The 26,558-nt window shown below is 42.1% G+C and overlaps 1 protein-coding gene across 3 annotated transcripts in view; it reads right to left on the reverse strand.

The window, feature by feature from the left end:
* Window positions 1-26,558, reverse strand: part of Myof (myoferlin) — a 189,434-nt gene that overhangs the window by 33,700 nt on the left and 129,176 nt on the right. For all 3 annotated transcript variants that reach the window (XM_029554351.1, XM_029554350.1, XM_008849629.3), the window contains 13 exons: window positions 22,823-22,986; window positions 19,385-19,499; window positions 17,712-17,817; window positions 16,749-16,894; window positions 14,173-14,346; window positions 12,815-12,923; window positions 10,774-10,851; window positions 8,589-8,770; window positions 8,345-8,503; window positions 8,133-8,231; window positions 7,014-7,175; window positions 5,061-5,226; window positions 1,750-1,826 (listed from right to left, as the gene is read on the reverse strand). In XM_029554351.1, coding sequence (XP_029410211.1) covers window positions 1,750-1,826; window positions 5,061-5,226; window positions 7,014-7,175; window positions 8,133-8,231; window positions 8,345-8,503; window positions 8,589-8,770; window positions 10,774-10,851; window positions 12,815-12,923; window positions 14,173-14,346; window positions 16,749-16,894; window positions 17,712-17,817; window positions 19,385-19,499; window positions 22,823-22,986 — 1,737 coding nt within the window. The remainder of the gene's footprint in view (window positions 1-1,749; window positions 1,827-5,060; window positions 5,227-7,013; window positions 7,176-8,132; window positions 8,232-8,344; window positions 8,504-8,588; window positions 8,771-10,773; window positions 10,852-12,814; window positions 12,924-14,172; window positions 14,347-16,748; window positions 16,895-17,711; window positions 17,818-19,384; window positions 19,500-22,822; window positions 22,987-26,558) is intronic.

The raw sequence follows: 26,558 nt of genomic DNA on the forward strand, positions 1-26,558 counted from the left end.
CTGAGGCCATTAGTCTACACCCCAGATGCTGCTGGTGCTTTTTCTCTTCGTCTTTGTCCTTGTCCCCATCCTTGTCCTCATCCTCGTCCTCCCCCCCCCACTACCCCCTCCTTTTTTCTCCCCCCCCTTCTGTTTTTTGAGTCAGGATCTCCTTGTTGCCTGAGCTGGCCTGGAACTTGCTATGTAGACCAGGCTGGACTCGATCTCACAGAGATCCACCTGCCTCTGCTTCCTGAGTGCTGGGATTGAGTCACCATGCCTGGCTATACCCAAGCTTCTTAAACTGTAGGTTGTGATCTCATATGGAGTTATGTACCTGAATGTGAGGGTCATAGAAAATTTGGCAGTAGTGAAAGGTTTCTGAAAGTGTAACTAAAAAGGAACTCAAAATAAAATGCACGAAGAATACAAGGTTTTCTGGCAATGCTCGCCCATGTTGTATGATGCAACTTCTCTCCAGCCTTGGCTATGATGCTGTAGCACTGCATTCTGAACGCACATGCCCTCACACATATAATGCCAATAACAGTGTCTGAAACATCTCGGCGGCTGAGATTGGGGACTGTTGTGTGCTGTGAATTTCACTGTTCTTGCTACATATACAAATTTTTCTTCTCTTATAAAACATACTAGTTTAATTATGGAAAATAAAGACATACTATTTTGAAAATATCATTCCTCACCATATAAGTGTCAAGTTAGTAAATCTTTGGATCATTTTGTGTTAGAATGTTTGATTCTCGAGACTTCTGTTTGAGTTACTGATTTGAGTTTCATTAAAAAAAGTCGTTAAATGAATTTTGACTTGGAATTAGGACAGAATTTCCAATAATTTCTGAAATAGTCGTAAGCCTACTTCTGCTGTCTTGTAGTAGTAATACTATACATGTATGAAAGTGAAGGTCTTAGCATTGGTGACTATAAAGTCAAAATATTGTTCAGTTCTAAAAAATGTTAATGTTCTATGTTTTGCAATATCAAATATTCAACTAAGATTCAATTTTTTATTTGGAAATGAATAAGCACTCCTATAGTGGTTTGAATGAGAAATGTCCCCCATAAACTCAAGTATTTCAACACTTGGCCCCCAGTTGGTGATGCTGTTTGGGAGGTCATGGAACCTTTAAGAAGTGGAGCCTTGCTGGAGGAAGTGTGCTGCTAGGGGTGGGCATCAAGTGTTCATAGCCTCACCCTGCTCCCAGTTCTCTCTGCTTCCTATGTGCAGATGGAGATGTAATCTCTCAGTTTTCTGCTCCTATGTCTTGCTGCCTCTCCAGCAGGATTGACGCTTATCTGTCTGGAGCCATAAGTCAAAATAAACTCTTTCTTCCATAACTTGCTTTTGTGCATGGTGTTTTATCACAGCAATTGGAAAGTAATTTGCCAGTTTGCTTTTGTCTTTAATCAATGGTAAAATTATGTCTTCCAAAGAATAGTTTTAAAATAAATATTTTATGATTTGTTATCAGTATATGTTTGATTTACCCAACTTATTTGTCTACCCAGAGTCCTGTGAAATTTCTTGTGTGAAAAGGGGTTATATGTGGAAAAACTTTAAGAAGCCCTGGTTTCTACAATGACCCTATGATTATGGATGAAGACAAGACTCAGATTTTGTCTCTATTCAGTCTTTGTAAATTTGTTTGATGACTATTGTTTTAATAGTTTTGAATGGTTGCTTGAGTTCAGCAATCACTTAGCCATATGGAATGTAAAACTATCATTAGTACAGCCAGTTCTGAAACCTACCTTAGAAGCCAGTAATGGTTTGGTGTCTTCTATTTCAATGATGACATCCCGGCACGGGGGTGCAGACATAAGGGAGGCTGCAAGGCAAGGCAAAGAGCTTCATAATCTAAGACACTTAAAAAACACACTAGTGAACATTCTGCTCCACATTCAAGTTGAACAGCCGCAGGGAGATGGTAGAGTTTAACCTGGGAGAAACTTTCTGAATGAAGAGGCCTATACCTGTATGTAGAACATGAACCAACCCCTCATCACCTTCCCAAGATGTAATATTGCTTTGGATATTTAGAGGGGATGACATGGCTCATTTTTCCTCTGTTTCAGTCAGTTAGCACAGTACCCACACATAGGAAGAGCTCAGAATTGTGTTGCTTCTGTCAACAGATATTTTTATAGTGTGTAAGAGTGGGCATGAGGATGGGGAACCTTTGTCTAAAGGAGCCTCTTTTTCTTGGGATATACACCTAAAACACAGAAAAGAAGGGGAGGGGTGGAGTGAGGGCAGAGAAGGAGAGGGGAGCAAAGAGGGGCAAAGGGAAGAGGAAGTAAGAGGAGGGAGGGGGAAGCTGCCGTTGCCTACTCAGCTCTTGCTCTCAGTGCACAGAGGGAGAAGGTACACGCTCACCTTATCCATCTCCAAGATGTATGCAACTCAGGGCTTTTGAAGTATTCCAAGAGCATAGGGACAGACCCTGGTCTTACCAGGTTTATCTCACTCAGCTAAAGGCAGATGCAAAAGGCCCAGCCTGGTCAGGGGTGGAGTGGCAGGGACACTGCCCTTTGGCTGAAGGCACCAATCAAGCATTAGGTCAGAACTCAGACAGAACAAACTCTACAAAGCCAAAAGAACATTCTGTTTAACCCACGCAGGCATCTGACATAAAGGATGGAAGGGAAGGCACTTTGGGGGTTACCTACCATGTGCCAGGCACTGGGATAAGCACTTTACTTACATGAGCTCATTTAATCCCTCAATAATCCTTTAAAATATGCAACATAATCTCCATTTTAAAGATTTAATAAAAAATAAACTGACACTACAAGAAAGCAAGTCACTTGCTTCAGGTTAAGTCCTGGTGGGTGAGGTAAGTAAATAGCCTAGATCTGTTTCTTTGTTAACAATCACCCAGAGTCCAGGGAAGAGTAGATGTTCAAGGACTGTCAGAAATGTTCAGGTAGAGGAAGGAGGCTGACATTTACTGAGCACCTATAATATATCAGTTGTTGTAAGAGGTATTTTGTATCTACCTGGTACCCTCACATATATAAGAAGCCTGGAAATTTCCAAGATAAACTCATCTTCAACTTCAACCACACAGAGCCCAGAGCCAGATGGGCAAGGGGGTGTGAATCCCCCTGAACGCAATTGTCTTTTTATATGCCAGTTCTTGGCTTTACTAGCCTCAAATAAGCAAAGTCTGGGGGACAGGAGAAAAAGCACTGCCTGTACGTCCAAGATGAGGCCACCCAAGTTTCACTCTGCAGGTCCAAGTCTATCATTGGCTTTGAGAAAATACCAGATTTTTCTCTTCTGTGACTCTCTAAAGTGTGCATACTATCTTAACTACACAGAGTCACTAACCAGGAGGCCTCAGCCTTGGGTGCAACATATCTCTGACCAACAAGTCCATGTGAGTGATTCTATGGTCAGAGGCAGTCTGTAGCATTTATTCCTTCCTAACAATTTCACGTACTGAACCAATGAACTTCTATCACGAAACCAGTAGGAAAAATGCTGGGAAGATGGCTGTTCTCCTTTCAGCAACTCCAGATAAACAAAACTGAAGGTTACGATAGTCCTCACTGTTGTAAGAAATAAAGTTGGTATTTTAAGCACCATCAATTCAGCACAAAATGTTTGGCATGGGATATTTTTTATTTTTCAGTTTGTTGTTGTTTTGTGAGGTTGTCAGTTTGATTTTTGAGATACAGTCTTACTATACAGCCCTTGCTGTCCTAGAACTCTCTATGTAGCTCGAGCTGGCCTCTTCACGGAGATCCACTTGCCTCTGCCTCCCAAATGCTGGGATTAAAGGTGTGGGCCACCACGCCCCACCTGGCATGGGCTATTTTTTGATAACTACATGTAGGGTTTTCCTCAAATGTAACCAATTTTTTTTTCTTCTTGCAGGTGAGTTTTAGAGACTGTAAATCAATATCAAGCCTTCTGGAGGCTTAACTAGAACTGATTTGTGGCATACCTGCTCAAATAGGAAGCATCTGTTTCAGTCTTGAAGCCACTAGTCACAGCTGAATAGAATCTAATCTTCCACTGAGGTCTACTTTCATGAAGGCAGGGAGTGGGATCTTGGGCAATAAGTGACTGAGCCCCAAACCCCTAAATGGTGTCAGGTACATGGTAAGCAAAAAAAGTATTTATTGATCTAAGATAACAGCAAAACGCTGTATCATTAGTTGTTATTTATTATGGAAATCTAAGTTAAATATTATGACTTGACCTATCACTTACATATTGACTATATGAACTAAGATAAATAATTTTTTCCCTTACGAATATCTTTCAGGTGCCCTGGCAACATTTTTGTCATATGTTAATGGCGGGGGGGGGCGGTCCACAGATGGAAAGTAACTTGAAATAACAATTGCTTCATTAGGGCTGGGCAGGTGACACACACCTGCAATCCTAGCACTTGGGAGACTGTGGTAGGAAGATACATAGTCCAAGGCCAGTCTGGGCTACATACGGAGGCCCTGTCTCAATTCGAAAAGAAAAAAAAAAATCCTCCTTCAAGGCTTATGGATGGGGCCGCTCCCTGTATCTCCACATCAAAATGTCTATCACATTGAACTACAAATACTCATTTCCTCTTTAGCCTCCGTTTCGTCTCTTGCAGTTTGAGAACAAGGCTGTCTTGGTCCCTTGTCTCCCCCCCCCAGTATTTAGGTCAATGTTGAGCTAAATGATTTATATGACTGTTCAATTACTATTTGTTGGAGGCTGAGGGAAATGTATCCATGTAGTGTGTGTTTCCAGGCTCCTTCAAAGGCAAACAGGAAAGTCCATGTAGCACTTAACATTTCCTCAAGACATCCTATGTTTTTGCAGGAGCAAGGCACTTTGGAGGGTAACTCTGAGCATTGGACCATTTTCTCCCAAAACTAGCTCAAGATTCCAGGCTGGCTGTACCACTTATTATCTGTACTTCCTTGGAAGAATTATCTAGCCCACTATAAATCAGATGTTTCATCCTCTGCAGAACTTAGATAAGTGATATGGTTTGTAAAGATTAAATCAGACTATGCATGAAAAACTCAAAAAATGTTCTGTATAGGCTTGCCCATAGACGTACCTTTTAGCTGTGGCACAATATCCTCCTTTCCTGCATATGGATCACAGCGAAAGCGGTCCAGGTGGTCAATGGTGCACTGGCCAACCACAGGCTTCCTCCCAAACTGCCTGTGGTCAATAACTTTGAGCACCAGGGGAGGCATATACAATTCTTCCTTGGGCAAGAACTAGGAATCACAAAAACAGGTGTCATTTCTCTTTTTAAGATCGGACAAGGGCAACTTTGCCAATAAATTCCCCCCCAAAGGACCAGCCCAGATTCTTTTTGCCCACTAGACATAGTACAGGGGACCCACCATCAGTGACTTAGGCTCTTCACAAGTGGCTCTGAGCTTAAGAGCCCCCCCCCCTTTCAACCAGGCTCTGGAGAATCAAATCCCAGCTCTACCATCATGAACTTTATGACTTTAGGGAATTTTTCTAACCTTCTATGCCCAGTCAATTCATCATTAATAGTAGAGTTGTGCAATTTATGTATATGAGGTGCTTAGGGTAGGCTTTCATCATTTGCCAGCACAGCGTGGAATGAGTACTCTTTACCACTGACCCTATTCTCCTTTCTCACTCTGCTTCCTGAGATTTCAAGGATAAACAGTCCAGAACTTTGGTCATTTACTAGGCAAGTTTTAAGCAGAATTTAGAAATGGTAGAGCCATAAATGAATCTTCAGGGGAAATAATAGGTTGGAGATCTTTCAGCCCTGGAAGTTCAATGCCCAAATGGGATGCTCATTTTTCTCTTTATTGCTCCTAGAATTTGAAGACTTTGATGATTGGAGAGCATGGACTGGCCTTACTAGGCCAGTGGTCTGCTTGTGGTTCAAGTGAATTTCTGTCTGTCTCTGGGCTCAGACATGAATGGAAACTGGGGTCCTCTGAGTGCCTCCTCTCACCTCTGTTGCCCAGAGTTAGATTCCAGACTAGAAGTGGTAAGGTGGACGAGACTAGAGAGCAGCAAGAATGGGTAGAGTGTCTTAGGGACAACATGTAAGGGATTCTGCCTCAGTGCATCTATGTGACTCTCCATCTGCAGGATCACAGGGGAAGGGAACTGGTTTTAGAGAGAAAGGACTCAAGTCCAAACTCGGGCCACTGACTTGCTGTGATGAATGCACTTTGCACTGAACTAGAGTTGTTGATGAAATTAGAGCACAGTGACTGTGCCACAGAATGGTACCCCCTGGTTATGAGGCTGGACAAGTCATTTCCCCTCTCTAGACCTTAACTGCCTCTTCTATGAGGTGAGAGGTTAACCACATAGCCTGAAGGTCCAAGTGTGTGCTGGAGACACTAAGGAAAAGACTGAGTTGAAGAAAGGCTTGGGGAAGAGCCTAGGCCTTCTGCGTCTCAAAGTTAAGGAACTAACTTTCACATTTTTATCACTTTTATATAGAAACGTAAAGTTGAAATGTTTTTTCTCTTTGTAAAAATTAAGGACTTAATTGCTTTAAAATGGAAAGGTTGAGTGGCCTTCTCTTCCTTCAGACTTCAAGTAACCAGGGGTAACTTCAAAGGAACAAAGAAGGTTCCATGCCACGGACATAGCCACAGACTGTTAGGCCATACCACATTGCCCACTTTAGTTTCCTTCACAGATACCCCTTCCCCAGACAGCCAGTTAGCAGGAAGGTTCTAGTTCATGTGCAGTTGAATCACTGGAAATCGACAATCTGCCCTTGTAGGCTGACTAAAGGCTGTAATTGACAGCCAAAGTGACTGCTTATATATTAATACATACTGGTTACACATCGCTTCTATATCACGGAGCTGCTTGAAGCTTTCAGAAACCATGCATACAGTTTGAGAATCTAAAGACCGGTGAAAGTCACTGACAAGCTTATTGTAAGACTGGGTTCTTCTATCTGTCAAATTCTGAAAATAAACTATATGAGGTGCATATTCACATTTCGGATATAGACACACATGAACTGCAATACAGAGTCTGGCTACTGTACCACTTTCATGAAGAGAACAGAACTTGGAAAGTTGGGTGTCTTCTTAAGGTTTTTGATCACCACGGATTCCACCCTTTCCCCTCCACACTCCACAACGAGACTGGGGGACGTGATAGAAGCCATCTGGTAGTTTTTCATATTTCTTAAACCCCAGGCTAGAATCTGGGAAAGTGAATTAAAAAGAAGGGAAGGATGCTCAGCACATTAAAAATACTCTTTGTAAGGAAAAAAAAATCCATATTGATCACTGATAAAGTCTCTAAGATGACCGATGCACATTTGCCTGAAATGCCTGTGAATATTCACCTCAGAAGCAAAGAAAGTGGTTTTTCCCTTTCTGGGTGCTAAAAGCAGAGTGTCTGAGAGTGTAGGTGCGTGCACCCAGACGTGCATGCTGACAAGGTAGTCTACCTCTCTGTCATTTCTGCAAACAGAACTGATGCTGTCTTCTACTGTAGGGTAACTATGAGGATCAAGTGTAAACCTCTTAACATGGGGCTTGACCTTCAAGCATCCCCAAATGGTAGCTCTTGTTTGAAGTGATCTGTGTGGTCTTCAAGAATACCCAACAAGACAGAGGAAGAAAAGAAATCAGGAGAAGCCTTGAGAGTGTGTCAGACACTGTCCCATCAAGCCACCTGGCTAGCTCCATCAGTCTGTGTCTGCCCCCATTATCTACCATGTCATCCTTGCCCATATGCTTTCTTGCTCCCCACCTCTGCTTCCCTTGCAGGCTTCTCTCTGGGGACTCAGGCACTTCCTCCTGGGCTGTCTTTTCTTTCTTAGTTCTCTAACTGACTCTCCCAAATCTCAGAAATCTGCTGCTCCCAGTAATGAGAACTTTAGACTCCCTTGATGATGTTGGAATCAACTACTTTAGGCTCCCTTGGTGATGTTGGAATCGACTGCTTTAGGCTCCCTTGGTGATGTTGCCATGGACTACTTGTTGCCTCGGTAAGCTTTCAATTTCTACAAATATTTTGGTTTCTTGGACAGATTTTATAGGCAGTTAGAAAAAGCAAGAGAATGTGTAGCACATTGCCATTTCCTGTGTGAAAGATTCCTGTTCTGTAGCCACACCATTTGATTTGATCAAATAAAACTTGGAGAGTAGCATACCTCAATAGCAGTGAGCTGAACCACAGGCCTGATGCCCTGGGGGACCATGTATAGGTTTGGTGCCCTTTGAGAAGGAAGAATGGGCAAGTTGGAGCCATCCTGTAAAGCAAACACAGAATGTCAATGCATCCCTTTCATTCAAGCAAAAAGTGGTTGGAATTACTACGATATTTTGAGCAGCTCATATATTCCTTGAGAACACAGTGATACACCTTGTTTCTCAGAATCAGCTCTGCCGTTACAAGGACATCTCCACAAGCCTTGTCTCCATTCATGACTGGGTGCCAGAGAAGTTTAGGTGTGAGGTCTGTTTCTGAGTTTAGTTTCACCAAAGGAGAGCAAATACTTCGTCCTAAAAATTCATCTTTGCCCTAGAAAAGCAAACAATACTCAAACTCTTAATCAATTATTCCTTCAGACCTCCTTAGAGTCTCTTAGAAATTCCCAATTACCTACCACTTGGTCATTGTCAAAAAGTTCCACTATAACTTTGGGTGGGTTCTGGAGAACCGTTTGGGGTTCCCCATAGATTTCAATCTCATCAAATATAATTGTTTGGTCCCAGGTGGGATTCAGGGTGGAGTGGATGATCTCCGTGGTTTTGCTTCGATGGAGGAAGGAGACGTGAGCATATGGGTCTATGGACAGAAAAAGAGAATAACATTAGGGTCTAGCATCCCAGGACAATTCATTTTAACCACAGGCTTTCCCTCTGGACACTGTGCTCATGGACTCCCATCACCCATCTGAAGACAGGGTTTCTAGAAAGCAGGGTGTGGCAGAGGCAGGTGTCACAGTGAGTTAATAGCATCTAAAGTGAAGCCCTGATGTGTGCAAGGATTTTCTCTCTGGAGTATATCCCCATCAAGGCTAATCAGACACATGATTTTTCATATATAAGCTCTGAAGCCAAACACACTTGGCATCAACACCCCCCACCCCACGATCTTGGAAGAAAAAATATTTAACCTTCCTAAACTTGGGTTCCCTTCTCTGTGCCATGAAAGCAGTCTCTGTTTCCTAGTGTGCAGAAGATGAGGTAGTATCAAGAATGTGAATTGCTTAGGACAGAGCTCATCATATTTGGAGTCACAGATAAAGGCCAGTTTTCATCTTTGTTTCTACTGTTATCCATATAACCAGAAAGCTGTATTTATCTGAGTACCAGGTTTCAAGAGTATAGTAGTAAACAAGAAAGAATCAGATGCTCTTGGAATTTACAGCTTGTAATAGCAGAAAACTGTTTCCATGTACTGGGATGAAATGAAAGCAATCTTATAACCAAGAAGTTACAAGATTACCTACATGATAAATAATTACACTCAACTTTCTTGCAGCTACCAGATAGGCGGTATATTCCAGCAATACTGTCTCTTGAAGCTTCTTGTGTATGCCAAGGGGGTGCTTAGTCTACTGCATTGCCGGCAGCTACCACACAACTCTGCTTTTGCCCTGTTGATAAATCTTATGTCTCCAACTGCTAGAAACAAGCTTAGATGAGCTTTATACACTGGCCAAGATTCCCATTTGACCTACAGTGATGGAGTGCCCTCTTGTGGGTACTATTTGAAAATGTCTTCAAAAACATGGAGCTGTGTTTTATAGAATAGGATTAACTTAATGTTGTCTAATTTATTAGAACAGGAAACCATTCACAAATATTTGTTAAGATGAGTACTTGAGACACAGTTCAAAAATGATACAAATGCATGAGAGTGTCAGGCAAATGTTTTAAGAACTGTTTCCATAGAAGAACCAGGAAAGCTCTGTTGGGCTCCAGGTCTCAAAGTAGAATGTCCCTAAGTAGCCCAGGATGGCCTCAAACTATCTACAGCTCCACAGACAAGAGCACAATTTCTAGGCAGGCAGGTCTCTCTAAACTTCCCCCCTCTTCCATCAACAGTCTTCTGTTTAGAACAGTCCAAAGGCAACAAAACCACCTGGTAGACCAGTGTGGGGACCACAAAGCCTCAAGTTACATAGTACTGGGAGGCTGGGGGCAGGCAGCAGAGGAGGCAAAAGTGAGCCCCAAATGGCTTGAATCTAGGTGCCAGAGGGAAATGGGTATGTGATTTTTTTTTTAAATCACTTTGAGGGTGACTAAAAAAATGTAAAGAATCTTAATTTGCTAATCAACCCCAGGATCCAAGTTTAAAACACAGAGTTGTCTACAAAGAGGGAGCAGAAACTGCTTTTCTTGTCACTCTGTTGCTCAACTGAAGGGAAATGGGTATGTGATTTTTTTTTTTAAATCACTTTGAGGGTGACTAAAAAAATGTAAAGAATCTTAATTTGCTAATCAACCCCAGGATCCAAGTTTAAAACACAGCCTTGTCTACAAAGAGGGAGCAGAAACTGCTTTTCTTGTCACTCTGTTGCTCAACTGATGATTATTCTTATTAAAGTTCCACATATCCTGTGTATCTCCACCACCCAGCAACAGTGCTTGAAGGAGCTGGCAATTCTTTAAGTAGTGACTAAGCCATTTTCTTTAATTCTACAAAAGTAGTCTCAGTATGAAAAGGGTTTTTGTTGTAAGAAATGACAATGACAACAAAAACAAATAAAAACTATTGACTCGATGAGCAGCAGAGTCAAGCTAGCCTGCCGTGGAATGGTGTAGTGGGGATTTTCTCTATACCTGAAAAACTATCCTTGTCCAAAGCCATGAGGTTCCTGGCTTGATAGATATAGCAGCGCAGGTGGTAGATGTAGACTCCTGAAGAGAACAGCGACAAGAAACAGAGCACCATTAAGAGCTATTTTGTAAATACTCAAAGCAATACTAGGTTGCTTGATCTAGTTTCCCTCAGCAGAGCACATGTACATTTCCCAACATAGTTCTTCTGTTCCCTGTGAAATAAAACGTTCCATAGCCCTCCTTAGCTGTGGTTTTACTTTCCACATTTCAGTTGCCTGTAGTCAATCTCAGATGGCAAATATTAAATTAAAGATTCCAGAAATAAAGAATTCACAAGTTGTACATTACATGCTCTGTAGTGTGATGCAGTCTCAAAGCAGCCTGCTCTGTCCCACTTGAGATATGGATCATCAGTGTATCCACGATGTGTACATTGCCTGCTTGTTAGTCACTTAGCAGTTTTCTCAGTTATCAAACTGACTAATGTGGTATCAGCACCGTAGTGCTTGTGTTAAGTAGCTCTGATTTTATTTAATAAAGACCACAAAGCACAAGAGTAGTGACAGCAGCCACACAGTGCTAACAGTGCTACAGTGCTACACACTTATAATCCCAGCACTCAGAAGGCCAAGGCAGCCTGGATTACAAAGAGAGACCTTAAAAATAAAAGAATGAATAAATCAGCTGCTATAATAATCTGAATGCCAATATGCCAGTCAGAACATGAGTCTTGTTGTAACGAGTGGGTTTAGGTACAGCAGCTCTTCGTCACAGATGCTAAGATGAGACCATGTCTCTAACAGCTACAGAATGAGGTTCTCAATGCTACTTGGGATCCATGTCTAGGATACAATTATCAGCTAAGAATTTGTCTGGCTTTTAAAAATCTTCAAACTCTTCTTTACACACACACACACACACACACACACACACACACACACACACACACACACACACTACAAATATCAGAGCATTGTGACTGAACACATGGATTCCAGGACTGTGACTGCTTGATTTAAAATCTCTAGTGCTTATTTCCCATTCTGTGACTGCTGGATGAATAGGTGCAGATTTTCCTCTCCAAATGGAAAGGATGGTTGATTTTTTTTTATGGACTTATGCTTCCTAAAGACTAAAAGGAATCCATAAAATCCCTGCACTCCACATTTGCTCTAATCAAAAAAGAAAATGCTTGTCTGATAAAAATAAACACATGAAAGGAAAAAAAAATCTCTAGTGCTTATAAACTATAAGAACTTGGGCAAGGGGCTAGAGAGATGGCTCAGTGGTTAAAAGCACTGGCTGCTTTTGCAGAGGACCCAGGTTCAATTCTCATCACCCACATGGCAGCTAACAACCACCTGTAACTCCAGTTCCAGGGGAATCTAACACCCTCTTCTGACCTGTGTGGGCTTTGCATTACATGGATGCACTTATGTACATGCAGGCAATACACTCATACACATAAAATAAAAATAATAAATAAAATATTTTTAAAAAATGAACTTGGGTTAAGTTACTTAATTCTCCTGTACCTTGGTTTGTTCATCTATGAAATGGGACCAATAACAGTACCTCTTTTACAGAGTTGTAATGAAGCTTAAATAAGGTACACTATGTGCCTGGCACATATTAAGACCTATGTAAAAATGTGCCACTATTATCATTATTATTAATATTAGGTCTGTTGTATTCTGAAACTCTTAAAGGCTGGCACTGAGACAGGTTTTATTTAAAATTTCAGTTTTGTTCGGTAATTAAGATAATAATTTGGGGGATTTCTAGATAGAATGAGTATATTTTAGACAGACTACATTCAAATCAGTAATCTGATCATTCTTTATCCCAAATATGATAGTTTTTTAAAATGTATTTTAGAAATCCTCTTCATTAAGTGAAGCAACTGAAAGTCACCTTTATATGAGTAGATTTTTAAAAATCATATTTGGCAAACTTTTGAAGTTCTAAAAAATCATATTTGAAGACTTTTCTTGAGATAAAAGTCTTAGAAGTAGAATTCACAGTGAAGTTTAAAACTTACTGTCAAAATTACAGGAGACAATGGGTGTGTTTGCTCCAAACACAGTTGTGGCGCTGTGTTTCTGCTTTTCCAGGCTCTTCTCCTCTCCATCCTCGGTGGTGTCTGCCCCCTAAAGTAGGAGAAAAAAATACCAGTTTACACTGCCTAAACACACACACACACACACACACACACACACAAGCCAAGAGGCTAGAACCATAAGCAGATGCCATGGGGGCTTTTCAGGGAGATTTTGTCACTAGTCACCCCATTATCCAAGATGAGTAAGGCCCAGGACAGCAAGTGACTTCCTCGGGGTCACTTTGCTAAGGTGCAGGGCAGGAGGTTGAAGCCAGTCCTTCAGTGTCAAGTCCAGGTTGACTGAGCCCTGCTGCTGAAAGAAGGGAAAAGCGAGAAACAGGCTATATCCAAGAATCCAGAGAATGGGAGGAGGAAGAGAAAGAAGAGCAGGGTTCAGCGGGGTCAGAGTGCCGAAGTACAAAACAGACTGTGCTTGGAAATGGTCTTTAGTCGTATTTACGCATGTATTTACACATTTACTTGAGTGTGTCTATGTGAATGGTGTGTGTGTGTGTGTGTGTGTGTGCACGCGCATCCAGGAACGTGTGCAGAGACCAGGGGAGGCTGTCGTCAGGTGTCCTGCTCTGTCACTCTGCCTTATTCCCTTGAGACAGGGTCTCTCATTCAATCTGGAGCTCACTGTTTTCTGGCTAGGCTGGCCGCCAACAAGCCCCAGGGACCATCATTTCTCCACCTTTCCCCCCATCATCCCTCAGGGCCTATGGGTGCTGAGTAACTCAGGTCTTCACGCTTGCTCAGCAAATACTCCTCCTACCCCTGAGCCTTCTCTACAGTTCCTGGAAATGTTTCTTGGCCTCCATGACGCATAGCTCACCACTGCCATTTCTTAGTCATTCCTCCCACTCGCCTGCATGCTCCACCAGCCTGCCCCCCACATCTGCTTTCTTTCACCAAATTGTTTTATAATTTTGTGAGATGGCCTTCTGTTTTCCTCCCCTTACATCTGTATATTCGGCTTTATGGGTCTGTTAAACAGCTGCAATTTCTAAACACCCTTTGCCTGTGATGTAATTTGATGATACTTGAAACCGAAGTCCTGGAGAAGATATGCTAGGAAAACACTGGGAGACACAGGTGTGCCCATTTCCTAGAGGCACTCCTATGCTAATTCACAGCACTGAAATCATGTATGGACACTCAGGATGTGTGCCTTTCCCTCAGGGTCTGCCTCTGCAGCACTGAAGGTGCAGGAGCCTCTCTGGACTTGTCTGTGCTTTATGCAGCACTCACACATTTCTACACCAACATTGTTTGAACTTTGACTTCTGATTACTTACAAGGGCACCTTCGAGTTTAAAGATGGCAGCTGCACCATGTGTTTCCGAAGGAGCCATTTTTCTCCTCCAGCGTCTGCGGCGAAAGGTATCTGAGCTACGCTGTTTCCAGTGAAATTTCCAGCCAATTAAAGAAGCATATTCCCAGCCCTCCCGGTCTTCAAATTCTTCCATGGCCTAAGACAGAAACAAATTTTTTAATGATAATAAAATGTTCCTTATATTGATAAAGTAGATCATTTGCTCAATGAACAAATGTGTAGTAATAAAAAATGCACTCTGGGGGCTGGAGAGATGGCTCAGAGGTTAAGAGCACTGACCATAACTCCAGTGGGAGTTATGCACCCTCTTCTGGCTTCTGCAGGCATTGTTCACACAGGTGTACTTCTACACATGCAAGCAAAACATTCATACATATAAAATAAAAGTAAGTTAAAAAATTTTAATGCCCTCTGTATTAAGTACTAATCTAGGAGCTAGGGATATAGCACAGAGCAAAGCAGGGGGGATCTTGGCCTTGGCAGAGCTGACGGACTATGAGAGTACAGGAGATAACCAGCCAATCACAATACTCATCAGACATGGGAGTAGGGTGGAGCAACTGGGTTCTTTCCCAAATTGTTTTCTCTTTTCTCACCTCATTAGCTCCTAAGAACACTATTATTGTGATATTGTTTGGAAAGTATTATTATCTGCATCTTACAACCTATGAGAGTAAATGGCATCATCCCTCAGGATTTAAATGCCTTGCCTATGCTGATAACTGCTCTAATTAATAACGCTATGATACAGCTGGAGAGACGGCTCCAGTGGTTAAGCACACTGTCTGCTCTTGCAGAGGACCCAGGTTTGATTCCCAGCGCCCACATGGCGGCTAACAAATGTCCGTAACTTCAGTTCCAGGGGATCTAACACCCTTTTCTGATCTCCTTGGACATTGCATGACATACATGCACTTACATACATGCAGGCAATACACTCATATACATAAAATAATAATAAATAAAATATTAAAAAAGAATGATATGATAGATCAGAGTATATTACTTCTGTAATAGCTAATAACTGCACATAGTATTTTTCTAGTTAAACATGAGATAATGAACTGCTTTTGATGGTTTATTCCTTCAACAAACCTGTGGGCTTATGTGACAAAGATTGCACTCAAGGCTGAGGAATTACTGAAGAAAATGATGGATGGCGTCTTTGTCTTCATGTGCTTGACCTTTGAGTGGCCAAAATTTTATCTAAATGTTTCACAAAAGTGACCAGATTGAACAAATTGAAAATAATACAAAATACTGTAGATGAATTTATAAATAAGAAGGATGTGTAGGGTTATTATTAATGTATGGTCTTTAATTTTTTTCACTTCAAATGAGCATAAAATCCAGGTTATTCATGATCTTATAACACCCCTTACGGTGGTATTAATAGTGACAATGGCATTTTTCATGTAGCTAAGAATGGAGAGCATGATCAGAGTCTCAGCAAGGCTCATGGGTGGAACTGGGGTATTCTTCCTGAGTCATGCTGGCACTTTCCCATGGAAGGAGAAAGTGAAGCACCTGGAAAGTCTCACCCCTCAGAATGGGCTGATGCAATAGTCCTGACTATTTATTCCACCAGATTATTTATTGGGAGCATGTTACTAAGCCAGCAAGGAGGATCCTGCTGTGGCTCCAACTTTTTTAAAGACTTTCTTTTCACTTATATGTAAATGTATGTCTCTGTGAGTGTCTGAAGGTGCCTGCGGAGGTCAAAAGAGGGCGTTAAAAACCTAGAGTTGGAGTTATGTACGTTTGTATCTGGCTCCATTTTTGCTTTTAGGAAATTCATCATTGAAATAAAAAAATTGCTTCATAGCACCAGCCAGAGCTGGGTCTTTAGAGGAATACAAAGAGTTCCTGTTCAAAATTAGTCTAACCTGGGTTCAAAGGACATCTCTGTCACTTTCTAGAGGTATGACCTAGAGAAGTCCAGTTCATGGCTTTGACCATTATCTGTGTAATGAGTGCGTTTAAACTTTATAGCTCATGTATGATGCGTATGTTGACCCATGTTCTAGAAGGCACACAAAACATACTATCTATTATTGATCTGAATATCATTATTCCACTTAATTTACTATGTAGCTAAAGCCTTACAATACCCTAATTAGGCAATCATAAGTCTTATTCTCATTCTGCAAATCAGAAAGGCAGTAGAGCCAGGATTTGAATCCTTCAGCATCTTACTCAAGTCCTGAGGTGTTAGCACTGCTGTCTTACTGTGCAAGCATAATTTCATTTTCTTTCCATCCAGGTAGAGAGCTCAACATTCAGCCTGCCTCAGCACCTCCTGGAAGGCTTGAGAAAGTAGAGATTGCTGCTCTTATCCCCAGAGTTGCTCATCAGTAGGTCTGGGGTGAGGCATTTTTAACATTCCCTGGTAGGCAGAGTACAGTTCCAGAGCCCTCAATCATAACTTCAGGTCCTTGATTTGCAAGTGGCTCTGTAGAAATGGCCCCTTGTCTGGAACTCCGCGCAGTGCGGCAGGCAGAGCATCCCCGTCCAGGACCCTCCCACTGCTCCTCTCACCCTTGCGGTACTTGAAGCTGTTTGTGTCAAATCTTTCTTGCGTTTTCGGACCAGTCTTCGCCGTCTATGAGTGTGATACATTTTCTCTGCTGCAACCCAGGATTTGGGTTTATTATCGGGAGGAATGGTGATTCCATACTCCCAGCCTGGAACAGAGTTTAAGAACAGTTACCTAACAGAGATGTATTTGCCAGACCAGTAAATAACTTGCTAGGAAACACTTAGTCCCAGAACTACCACATGTTGGCTGTTTACTAAACAAATTTTCTGCAAGTTGGTAAATCTGTCTATGTTCTAATTTGGTCACTTTAAAGGTAAAATACATATAACTATGTGGTTAGCAGATAATCATTGCCCAATAAATGCTGTTATTATAAGACCTGGTGTGTGTATCACGATCAGAGCAGAATTTAAAATCTGTTTAGAATCTTATGCATCAATGCCAATCCTTTTATGAATTATCACCTCTTAGAGGGAAAAAAATTCTTTCCCTTTGATAATTCCAAATGGTATAGTCCATTTAATGTGACCATTCATAGAGATCAATAAGCACTGTTATGAACAGAAGCTGTCAATAATCTGTTATTGCTGAATAGGATGACTTTTAAGACATTTTGTCATTTTTCTGTGTGATTATCCCAGGGAAATTATGGAGTGTGGTTAGGACAGAGAAAATACAAGCTCCAGATCTCTCCTCAATTCTATAAATTTCTAAGTGTCTCAAAGCCCAACTTGCTGGCCCCTGTCACCTGCTGTTATCTACTCTAACATTTCCCCACCCAGCATCTGTCCAAACTACTTGCTTGTGAGTCAGATCCTCATTTGAATAGTCAAGTACAGGACCACATAACCTCAGCTGTCACACTCCAACAGAGATAGGGCCCTTCCTCTCATGCAACCTTTGCTCTCATTAACCAAGATTCGTCTACAGGCTCACACTCAGGCAAATGATGTACATGTTACCTTTCTCATCCACTGCTCGATTTATGTCGTACACCCATGCATCATCTTCCCACTCCCAACCTGGAGGGCAAGTCAACTCACTGGGTGACGCTGCTTTATCTCCATTCTAAGGGGGAGGAGAGAGGAGACTAGTGAATGAAAGTCAAAGATGAGAGCAGTTTCTTCCTACTTAACTGTGGAGTCTGCATGCTTATGTAGATACCATCTCAGAGATCCATCTTACTCAGAAAAAATCTCTAATCTTTACTTATGTACAAATGGTACATAAAAATAAAAATTACTTCTTTGAACTACCTTCTGTTTTTACTACTAGAAAATAGTATTAGGTTGAATCAGGTGAAATTGCTGGTTTTGTAAGCCAAAATGGTTGCATATTAGCAATTTCATATGGTTTAACTTAATATGATTAAGTGGTACCACTTATCTTTATAAGAATTTATATTGGAAAAAAAACCCCATCAGAGAATGGATCAAACATTAAAGGCACATGTGTTCAAGTTCAGGGAAATGCTGCCCAAGGTCATGATACTAATCATATGAGATCAAGCAAAGTTTATATAAAATATTGATTTAAGTTTAAATAAACACTTAAAGAGAGTTATAAAAGGAAAGTTCATATGTAAAAGAAATAAAAGCAGCTGTAAAGAGATGGGAAAACACTCAGCTACACTTTGAATTAAGAGAACAGAAAGTGAAATGACACCAGGATGCTCATGCATCAACAAAGATGATGTGGTAGGACAGTGTTGAAGCAGAAAGTCCTCTCATACACTGTTACTAGGAATGACAGTGCATATGACCTCCTCAAAAAGCAATCTGGCAATATGTATCAAATGCTTTTATGCATTTAAATTAGCCCAAGCCAACCCAAGGACCTTTTCTAGAGATAAGCTTTCATCAAGTGAATAAAAATGTTTGCATAAAGATATTCACTGTCACATCTTTTATACAAACCAAACACAAGACAAAAAAACTCACTTCAAACCACCAAACCCTAAATGCCTGTGAGGAGACTGGTAAAAATAGATTACAAAAGGTACATATCATGAAAGCTCATAGGTCTATATGTATGGTAGGCAAATAATGACCCAGAGCTGAGGAGATGACTCAGTTGGGAATATACTTGTTACACAAGCATGCGGTTAGGTTGCTCAGCACCCACATGGAAGTTGGATGTGGAAGTGCTCACCTATAACCATAGTACTGGGGAGATGAAGACAGGTGGGTCCCAGGAGCTCATTGATGAACATGCACACACAACATACACATATGCTCAAACATCATTATGTGAAAAATACAAGTTGTAAAACTGTGTGTATAACACAATTGCAGTTATATGAGGGAAAAAAAAACACCTGTACATGAAGAGGAAGCTGTCATCAATGGTAATTTGGAGAAGGGTATGAAGCACGGCGAAGAATTACTTCTCACTTCCTTGAACACCCTTTGGATTTTTAAAAAGTTATATTTTTTTCTGGATGTAATGGTTGTATACTTGTGTGGCTTAAGTTGTAAATGAACCTAAGTTTTAAGTGAAGACTATTTGGGAGAGGAGATATAGCAGAAGAGAGGGTGGAGCCAGGACTCATGGTGGTGGTCCCCAACAGACCATGATGCACAGAGACAGGACAGGAAGGTCCGTCTTGACAGTGTAGTTGTCAAGAGTGGCTCACCGCATCTGTGTACGTGTCCTCTGCTGGTTTCCACTCGCCCCCAGGATAGCGACTCTCATTCTGGTAGACTTCATCAGTGAACTCTGTGTGACCGGCATCTGCCTCAGTCAGGAGGCTGTGGATGAGAGACGGCTTGTATTACCCCAGGAGAGACAGAAAGGGAACCAGCAACCCCAGCTATTTCACATGAATAGGAGTTCCCTACAGCCTGGAATGATCCCAGGTCCCTTTTCACTTGAGCCCTTTGGTTTCTCCACTCCAAATTCATCATTGTACTAACAGCTTTTGACACTGATTTGAAGAAAAGGCCTGGTGGACCTGTGAGACTTAAATTATAGAGGACTCCTCACATTGGCAAGATTAGCATGGCAGTAATTAGGATGGAGCCAGGAAAACAGCCTTGTGAGCAGCTTCCTACAGGGACCACAGAGCGCCTTCCACACTTCTCGTTTCAGTACAGGCTGTTCAGTTTTTCTCAGTGAAGCTCTTGGCTGACAGTTCAAAGAGTAGGGAACTCACGTCTCCATACCCCACTCACCCCCACTTTTAATTTTTAAAAATTTTTTTATTTTTTGTCTTTTCCACCCCCATTTCTAAAAGTGGAGTGGAAGCAGTCTTGAAGCTGTGTAGAAATGTGTGCCCATGGCTTGCTTGCTCTACACATAAACTGATGGTTTCCAAGCAAACAGCCAAACCAGGTCATTTCAGACTCTAGATTCCATTTGGGCCTTTGAGGAATCCATACCGACTCTTCGCTGTGCCAGTTTTCTCTTGGATTTAGAACTACTTCGAAAACCCACAGATGGAGGCACAGAGGCGCCGACTTTGCCTTAAGTCTTCAGCCAGGGACCCTCAAATGAGGGTTCTTTTTCCTTTACTATTTCTACCCTCCTCTGTAATCAGATATTGGAAGAGTCTAAAGAAACAAACAGTCTCATTTGTATAAACTGAAATCACCCAGCACTCCTCTGAGCCTCGGAGAAGGAGACTGAAAGCTCTGGCTGCCGTCTCTAGCATCCCAGCCAGCCCTAGCACGCTTTGACCTTTTGCTTCTCCAGTAACAATTCCCCTACCCTTTCTTTCCCTGTCTTTATGTCCTTTTTCCTGTCCAGTTCAAATCCCATTTTCCTTCTCGCCAATCCCCACAACTCTAATCAAAGCAAGCAGTGCCGCATCAAAAGCAAGGATGTGTAAGCATTGGGTCTCAGAACAGCATGTATGTTTTCCTCTCTCTTCAAGGCCCATACATAGATAAGACATAAAGACCAGAGGCCAAGCTTGGAGACCTTACTCCAGCTTTCCAAGTACGCATTACAAGGTGGTCAGAAGAAGGAGCTCTGGTTCTAATGATGCTAGCAACATTTTTATTTACTGATTGATCGTAGATTGGTTGAGACAGGGTCTCATAGCCCAGGATACCTTTGAATTCACTATGAAGCAGAGGATGACCCTGAACTCCTCTTCTTCTGAGTGCTGGAAATACAGGTATGGTCCACTACACCCAGTATATGTAGTACTGGAGGGGGAGCCCAGGGCTTTGTCTGGGAGGCATCACTCTACCAACTGAGCTACATCTCCAGCCCTGCTGGCAACATTTAGAAACAAGGCTTCCGTTTTCCCAGACTTCAGGGGAAGGAATCGCCTCCTGCTATCCTCCTGTTTTCACTTTGGGGGTGTTGTTTTCCCAGACTTCAGGGGAAGGAATCGCCTCCTGCTATCCTCCTGTTTTCACTTTGGGGGTGTTGAATATCAATCCCAGGACCTCACACACGCTAGGCAAACACTGTACCACTGAATTATGATACCCCAGCGAGTGTTTCTTTTCAATACTACCTTTTTAGATACAAGCCACATACCATGTAATTCACCTCTTTGAAGTGTACTCCCTCGTGTTTCCTGTAGATGTTCCAGCATAACTGTAGAGGGCCAGTTTGGGAGCTCTGCTAGTTTAGGCTCCAGTCCAGGCCTAGAGATCCCACTTATAGGCTCTGCACCTTGGTACAAGTGACTTACTCTCTCGAGGTCTCAGTTTCCTCACATGCACAGTGGAGATCATGTTATCTTGTTGAGAAGTAATTCTCTGTGAGTCTCTTGCATGTCTGTGCATCTTGCCAGAATAGTGTTGAAGGCCTTTGTGATGGATTAGCTTTTCAAGGATCCTCTATGGGGAATGGCCTTGGAAGACAGAGATAGTGTCTCTGTCCAGAGCAAGGGGCTATCATGCTTCAGGGCCCATTATAAAAAACTGGGATTCCTGAAACTCGGGCTTTCTATCCTGCAATGTACAGGTGTCACTTGACCCTCTTCATGTCACTCTGTGGACACTGGAACATGAAGAACTAGAGAAAATACTGATATTCTGCTATTGCTATTGCTGTGGATCAGGAGTCATGCGTCTCCTGCCAGCATCTAGAAATGGCGGCAGGTGCCCTGATTGCCACCAAGACCTCAAATCCCAGACCCTTCCTAATTCTTACCACTGTCTATCTGGTAGGACTGTGGTTCAAATGAACTAAAATGTTATTGGTCTTGAGCATACTGCCTGGAATATTTTAATAGCTATATAGACATAGATAGATAGATAGATAGATAGATAGATAGATAGATATACAGATAGATAAACAGATAGAGATTTAGATATTGATATAAGATACAGATATAAATATAGAGGTCCGGGGGATTAAATCTCCAGTATCTCAAATTCTAGACAAGCACTCTACCACTGAGCCACACTCCTGTTGTCCTTCTGCCCTTTCTCACTTTTTATTTTGAGACAGTGCCCTGTTAAGCTTCCCAGGCTGGTCTTGGACTTGTTCTGTAGCTCAAGCAGACCTTAAATTCAAAATCTTCTTGCACTAGCCTCCTCCCACCTCCCAAGCAGCTGGAATTTACAGGCCTGCACCATAAGTTCTCTTAGTTGTTTCTTATACTTGTCTTTTGGGACACAGATGACATCTTTCAATTTCTGTGAACTTGTTCAGTGGGTGATGTGTAAATCTTAGTAAGTATTATGATGAACAGCCAGAAAGAAAGCTGGGTTGGGAAAAGTGCTAGTAGATATTTATGCCTGACAACCTGAGTTGGCTCCCTGGAACCTACATGAGAAGTGAATGCAATGGTGCACATCCATAATCCCAGCATTTTGCAGTGAGATGGAAGGCAGAGACAGAACTACCCAGAAGCTCAAGGAACAGTTAACCTGGAGTAAACACCACAGCAACAGAAACAGGACCTCTGTTGAGGGAACTCCTGACCTCCCTCAACAAAGGGGAAGGTGGAAACCAACTCCTGAAAGTTGCCCTCTGACTTCCACATGCATGCTGTGACATGCACACCCCCCCCACACACACACAAAGAAAGAGCAATGATGGAGACCATGTTCATGACAGCGTCTGAGGACTATATCATCCCACTTTTCTCAGAAAGTGAAACACTTACCTTCTTTCAGGGTCAACTATCCAGTCTCCTTCCCATTCCCAGCCTTTGGGAGGCAAAAAGAATTCTCTCTTGAGCTTTATTTTTCCTGTGACATCAGAAAACTTATGACGTCCCACGAGTCCAGAAGTGCCCCATTTTCCAAACATGAGAGCTTGATTTTCATACTATTAAAAATAAACAAGAATAGATAAACACTATCAGAGATCAAGAAAGAAAACCATCCATAAAATTTCAAGGCTCTGCAGGGTTTAGGCTAGACAATGACAGAAAGCAGGAAAGTTATATGCTCAAAGAGTATAGACTTAAACTGGGCTGTCAGTGGTTATGTGACTTTGGCTGAGTTACTCATCTTTCTGAGATTCAGTGTTCTCGTGTGTAAACTGGGGATAACACTTTTCTTATAGTTGTTCTAGAGTTCGTATGTGCAAATGATTGTGAATGTGTTTTGTAAAAAGTATATCATGCTAGCTGTTTGAATTATGATTATGATTTTTATTTTATGTGTATGAGTGTACTGGCCCATATGTGTATAAATGCACCTGTGTTGTGCACTGTCTGAGGAGGTCAGAAGAGGGTGTTGGGTCCCCTGGAACTGGGGTTATAGACAATTGTTAGCCACCATTTGGGGACTGGGAATCAAGCCTGGGTCTTCTGTAAGAGCAGCCAGTGCTCTTAACCACTGAGCTATCTCTCCAGTTCCTGTTTCTATTATTTTGAATGGCTCAAAACAGTTCCTACAAAATTCCCCAACTCACGAATATGTAGATTTTACCAAGTTTATTTGTAAGCTTACTGCTTAGATTTAGGTTACATTTATTCATGTAAATAATTAATTGATAGTGTTATTTCCCAGGCAGTACACAAAGAATACATCTGAAACATGATGCTCTTGTGGTTCTGAGCCATTTTTTAAAAGATTGATTATTTATTTATTTATTTGTTTATTTACTTATTTGTTTGTCTGTGTGTGTGTGTGCGTGTTTCTGTGCATGTATGCAAGTGCCCAAGGAGGCCACAAGAGGGCATCAGATCACCTAGAGTTGGAGTCACAGGTGGTTCTGAGCCTCATGATGTGGGTTCTAGGAACCTAACTCTGGTTCTCTGATGGAGCAGCAAGTGCTCTTAACTGCTGAGCTCTCTCTCCAGGTCTGGTTCTGAGTCTTAATGCTCTTTGGAATATAGCAGGTAGATCAAGACTTTCTGGAAAGCAGGTTTGGTGGCAATGGCTGACCCTGGTGTATAGGACACTCCTTTCTAAATTAGAATTTATAAATCTATGATGGTATGCTCTTCACATTCTTAACCATGAAAAGAACTGAGATTGCCCACAGTGGGGGGTGTCCCAGTTTGGTCTCAAAGTCAAATGTTCATCAATCTGATGATGATCTTACTGAGAAGGTGAGTTGCCTAATGGCTGAAAAAGAAAGGAGGATATTTGAGTACATGCCTGATGGAGACAGTGGAAACAAGAGTACTGTCATCTGGTCTCGGGTGTTGGCACTGGGCCTGGAGGGGAGATGCACTTCAGGCTAAAGGAACAGTTATCATAAGTGTTCATGAAACTTGGGTGTGTTTGACAAGGGTACAGAATGTGGAAACAAGGCATTCCTGTCACTTCGGCTTGGAAGCCAGCATGGTTAGTAAAATCCAAGCACAAACCTCAGGATTTTACCAACAGTTGAGGTGGTAACCTTCAGTGGCTTTGAGGAATGGGGCCTCTAAGCCAGCAGCAGTGAACAGGATAGTATGGAAAGTATTCATGAACAAGCACACATGAAGTACTCCAACGACACCCAGAAACTTAATAAAGGGAGGTAGACTTTACAGAGAACCAAGATGTGGTATTTGTCAATAACACCAAGAACCAGTAAGATCTCCTCTATCATTATTAATGTGCCTATCCTGATCTCCACAAACTGTTAGAATCTGTAGAAACTATAGAATCCCACAAAGCATCTGAAGTGGGTGAATCATCACTCGACATGAGCCAAAGCTGAGTTCAGTTCTATTCAGGGGAAGATCTGGAAGGAGTGGAAGGGAGCTTCTTCCAGTCCACAAATGTGGAGGGTAGGCAGAGCCCAGAAATCCTACAGGAAGGCAGGAGCCACTCTCCCTTAGACTCTGAGGTTCCTTCTGTTCCATACTACCCAGGACACTGGACAGCAACATTCTCTACTTAAGGGCTCCTAGGGGCTTCCAGTATACCCTTATTCATCTCCAGCAGCACTTCCAAGATTGAGCTGTAAGGACTGGTTTCCTACATGTCACACTGTGCCTTAAAGTGGCTCACAGATGTCCCAAATCCACGCACACTGGAATCACCTCTGCTGCTAATTCCTAACAACTGAAGAATCAGAATCTCCAGGATGGCCCTGGGAACCTGCACGTACAGCAAGAGACCCAGTTTCATAATCATTTCAAGACATTGTGAAATCCTGGATGATAAGACTTGGCTTCTCCATCATCTTCAAAGCCTGGTTCAGTACCATAAAGCCATGGCTCCTAAAGCATGATGGAGGGATAGATTCCATTGCCATTTATTTATGAACAAGTGTTTAATCTGCCAGGCATTGCTGAATGAGCAAAAGGTAACTTAGCAAGTAGAGCAGAACTCTATTATGGAGCCAGCTGTCAGCTACAGTAGTGGGTAGCAGGAAGAGATCTATAGACTAGCTAGAATGAAGGTAGTCTCCTTTATTTGAGCATGAAGGCCCACCCATTGTAGAGTGGAGTTCATCTGAAAATTTAAGAGATCTATCATAGATATCCAGTGAATTTAAATCAGTGGATTCTTTGGGTTTAAAAAATAGTGTATAAAGAAATAAAAACAACATTACTTTTACAGTGAAAGTTTGTGGATTTTTTTTTCATTGTAAGGAGACCTTTGTTTTTGGTCTTTTTGAAACAGGGTCTCCCTGTAGCCCCAGCTGTCCTGGAACTCACTATGTAGACGAGGCTGACCTTGAACTCACAGAGATCCACCTGCTTCTGCCTCCCAAGTGCTAGGATTAAAGATGTGTCCAACATGCTGGGCTTGTAAGGAGACTTTTAAATAAGTGCACTTAAAACTCAGTGAAGGTTTTGCATGTCCCCTACCCCACCCAAGGAAGCTTCTTGAGGTCTGAACATCTCAAGTGTCCCCTTTCCTAGGCTGATGTGTACTCACATAGTGTGTCTTACCATCAGCTACCAATATGACTGACTGTTACTGGGTTCTAGTGCCAAGGGCTGAGAGGGTATCCATTTTCAATGTCACTGGCTAGAAGCCACCTCTTGGAATTGTCACACAAAGGTGGCAACCACTTTGGTGTGTTCCAGGGTTGATTAACTTCAAGAGAGTCTTCCTCTAGCTAGACCTTTAGGTTGAGTGTCGGGAGCCGCTAACCATTGAGCTGCAGCAGCCTCATTTACTGAGTTTGTGTCATGCAAACCAGTACTTAACCTGCCCATTCAGGAGGAAGGAGTTTTCTGGAGAGCCTCACAATACCTGACCTTGTGACATTAGTGGTAAACAAAAGGATCCAAGAAGCCTTTGATCTGACCTCTCCCTGACCCTCAGATACAGGTGGGGAAATACAGCAGTTGTAACTAATTGAGTTCTTCTGTATAAAAAGACAGAGCTGAAATAAACCGAGGCTGGCAGTATTCACTGTGAGTCCTCCCAAGAAGCATTTTTTCTGTCTCCTTTCCTTTCTTTCAATCCTCACTCCCCCTTTCAGGTACTGTCCGTTTTGGC

This window comes from Nannospalax galili, unplaced genomic scaffold (genome assembly GCF_000622305.1).
Source record: "Nannospalax galili isolate Female #2095 unplaced genomic scaffold, S.galili_v1.0 scaffold384, whole genome shotgun sequence".
In the NCBI taxonomy this organism is placed as follows: domain Eukaryota; kingdom Metazoa; phylum Chordata; class Mammalia; order Rodentia; family Spalacidae; genus Nannospalax; species Nannospalax galili.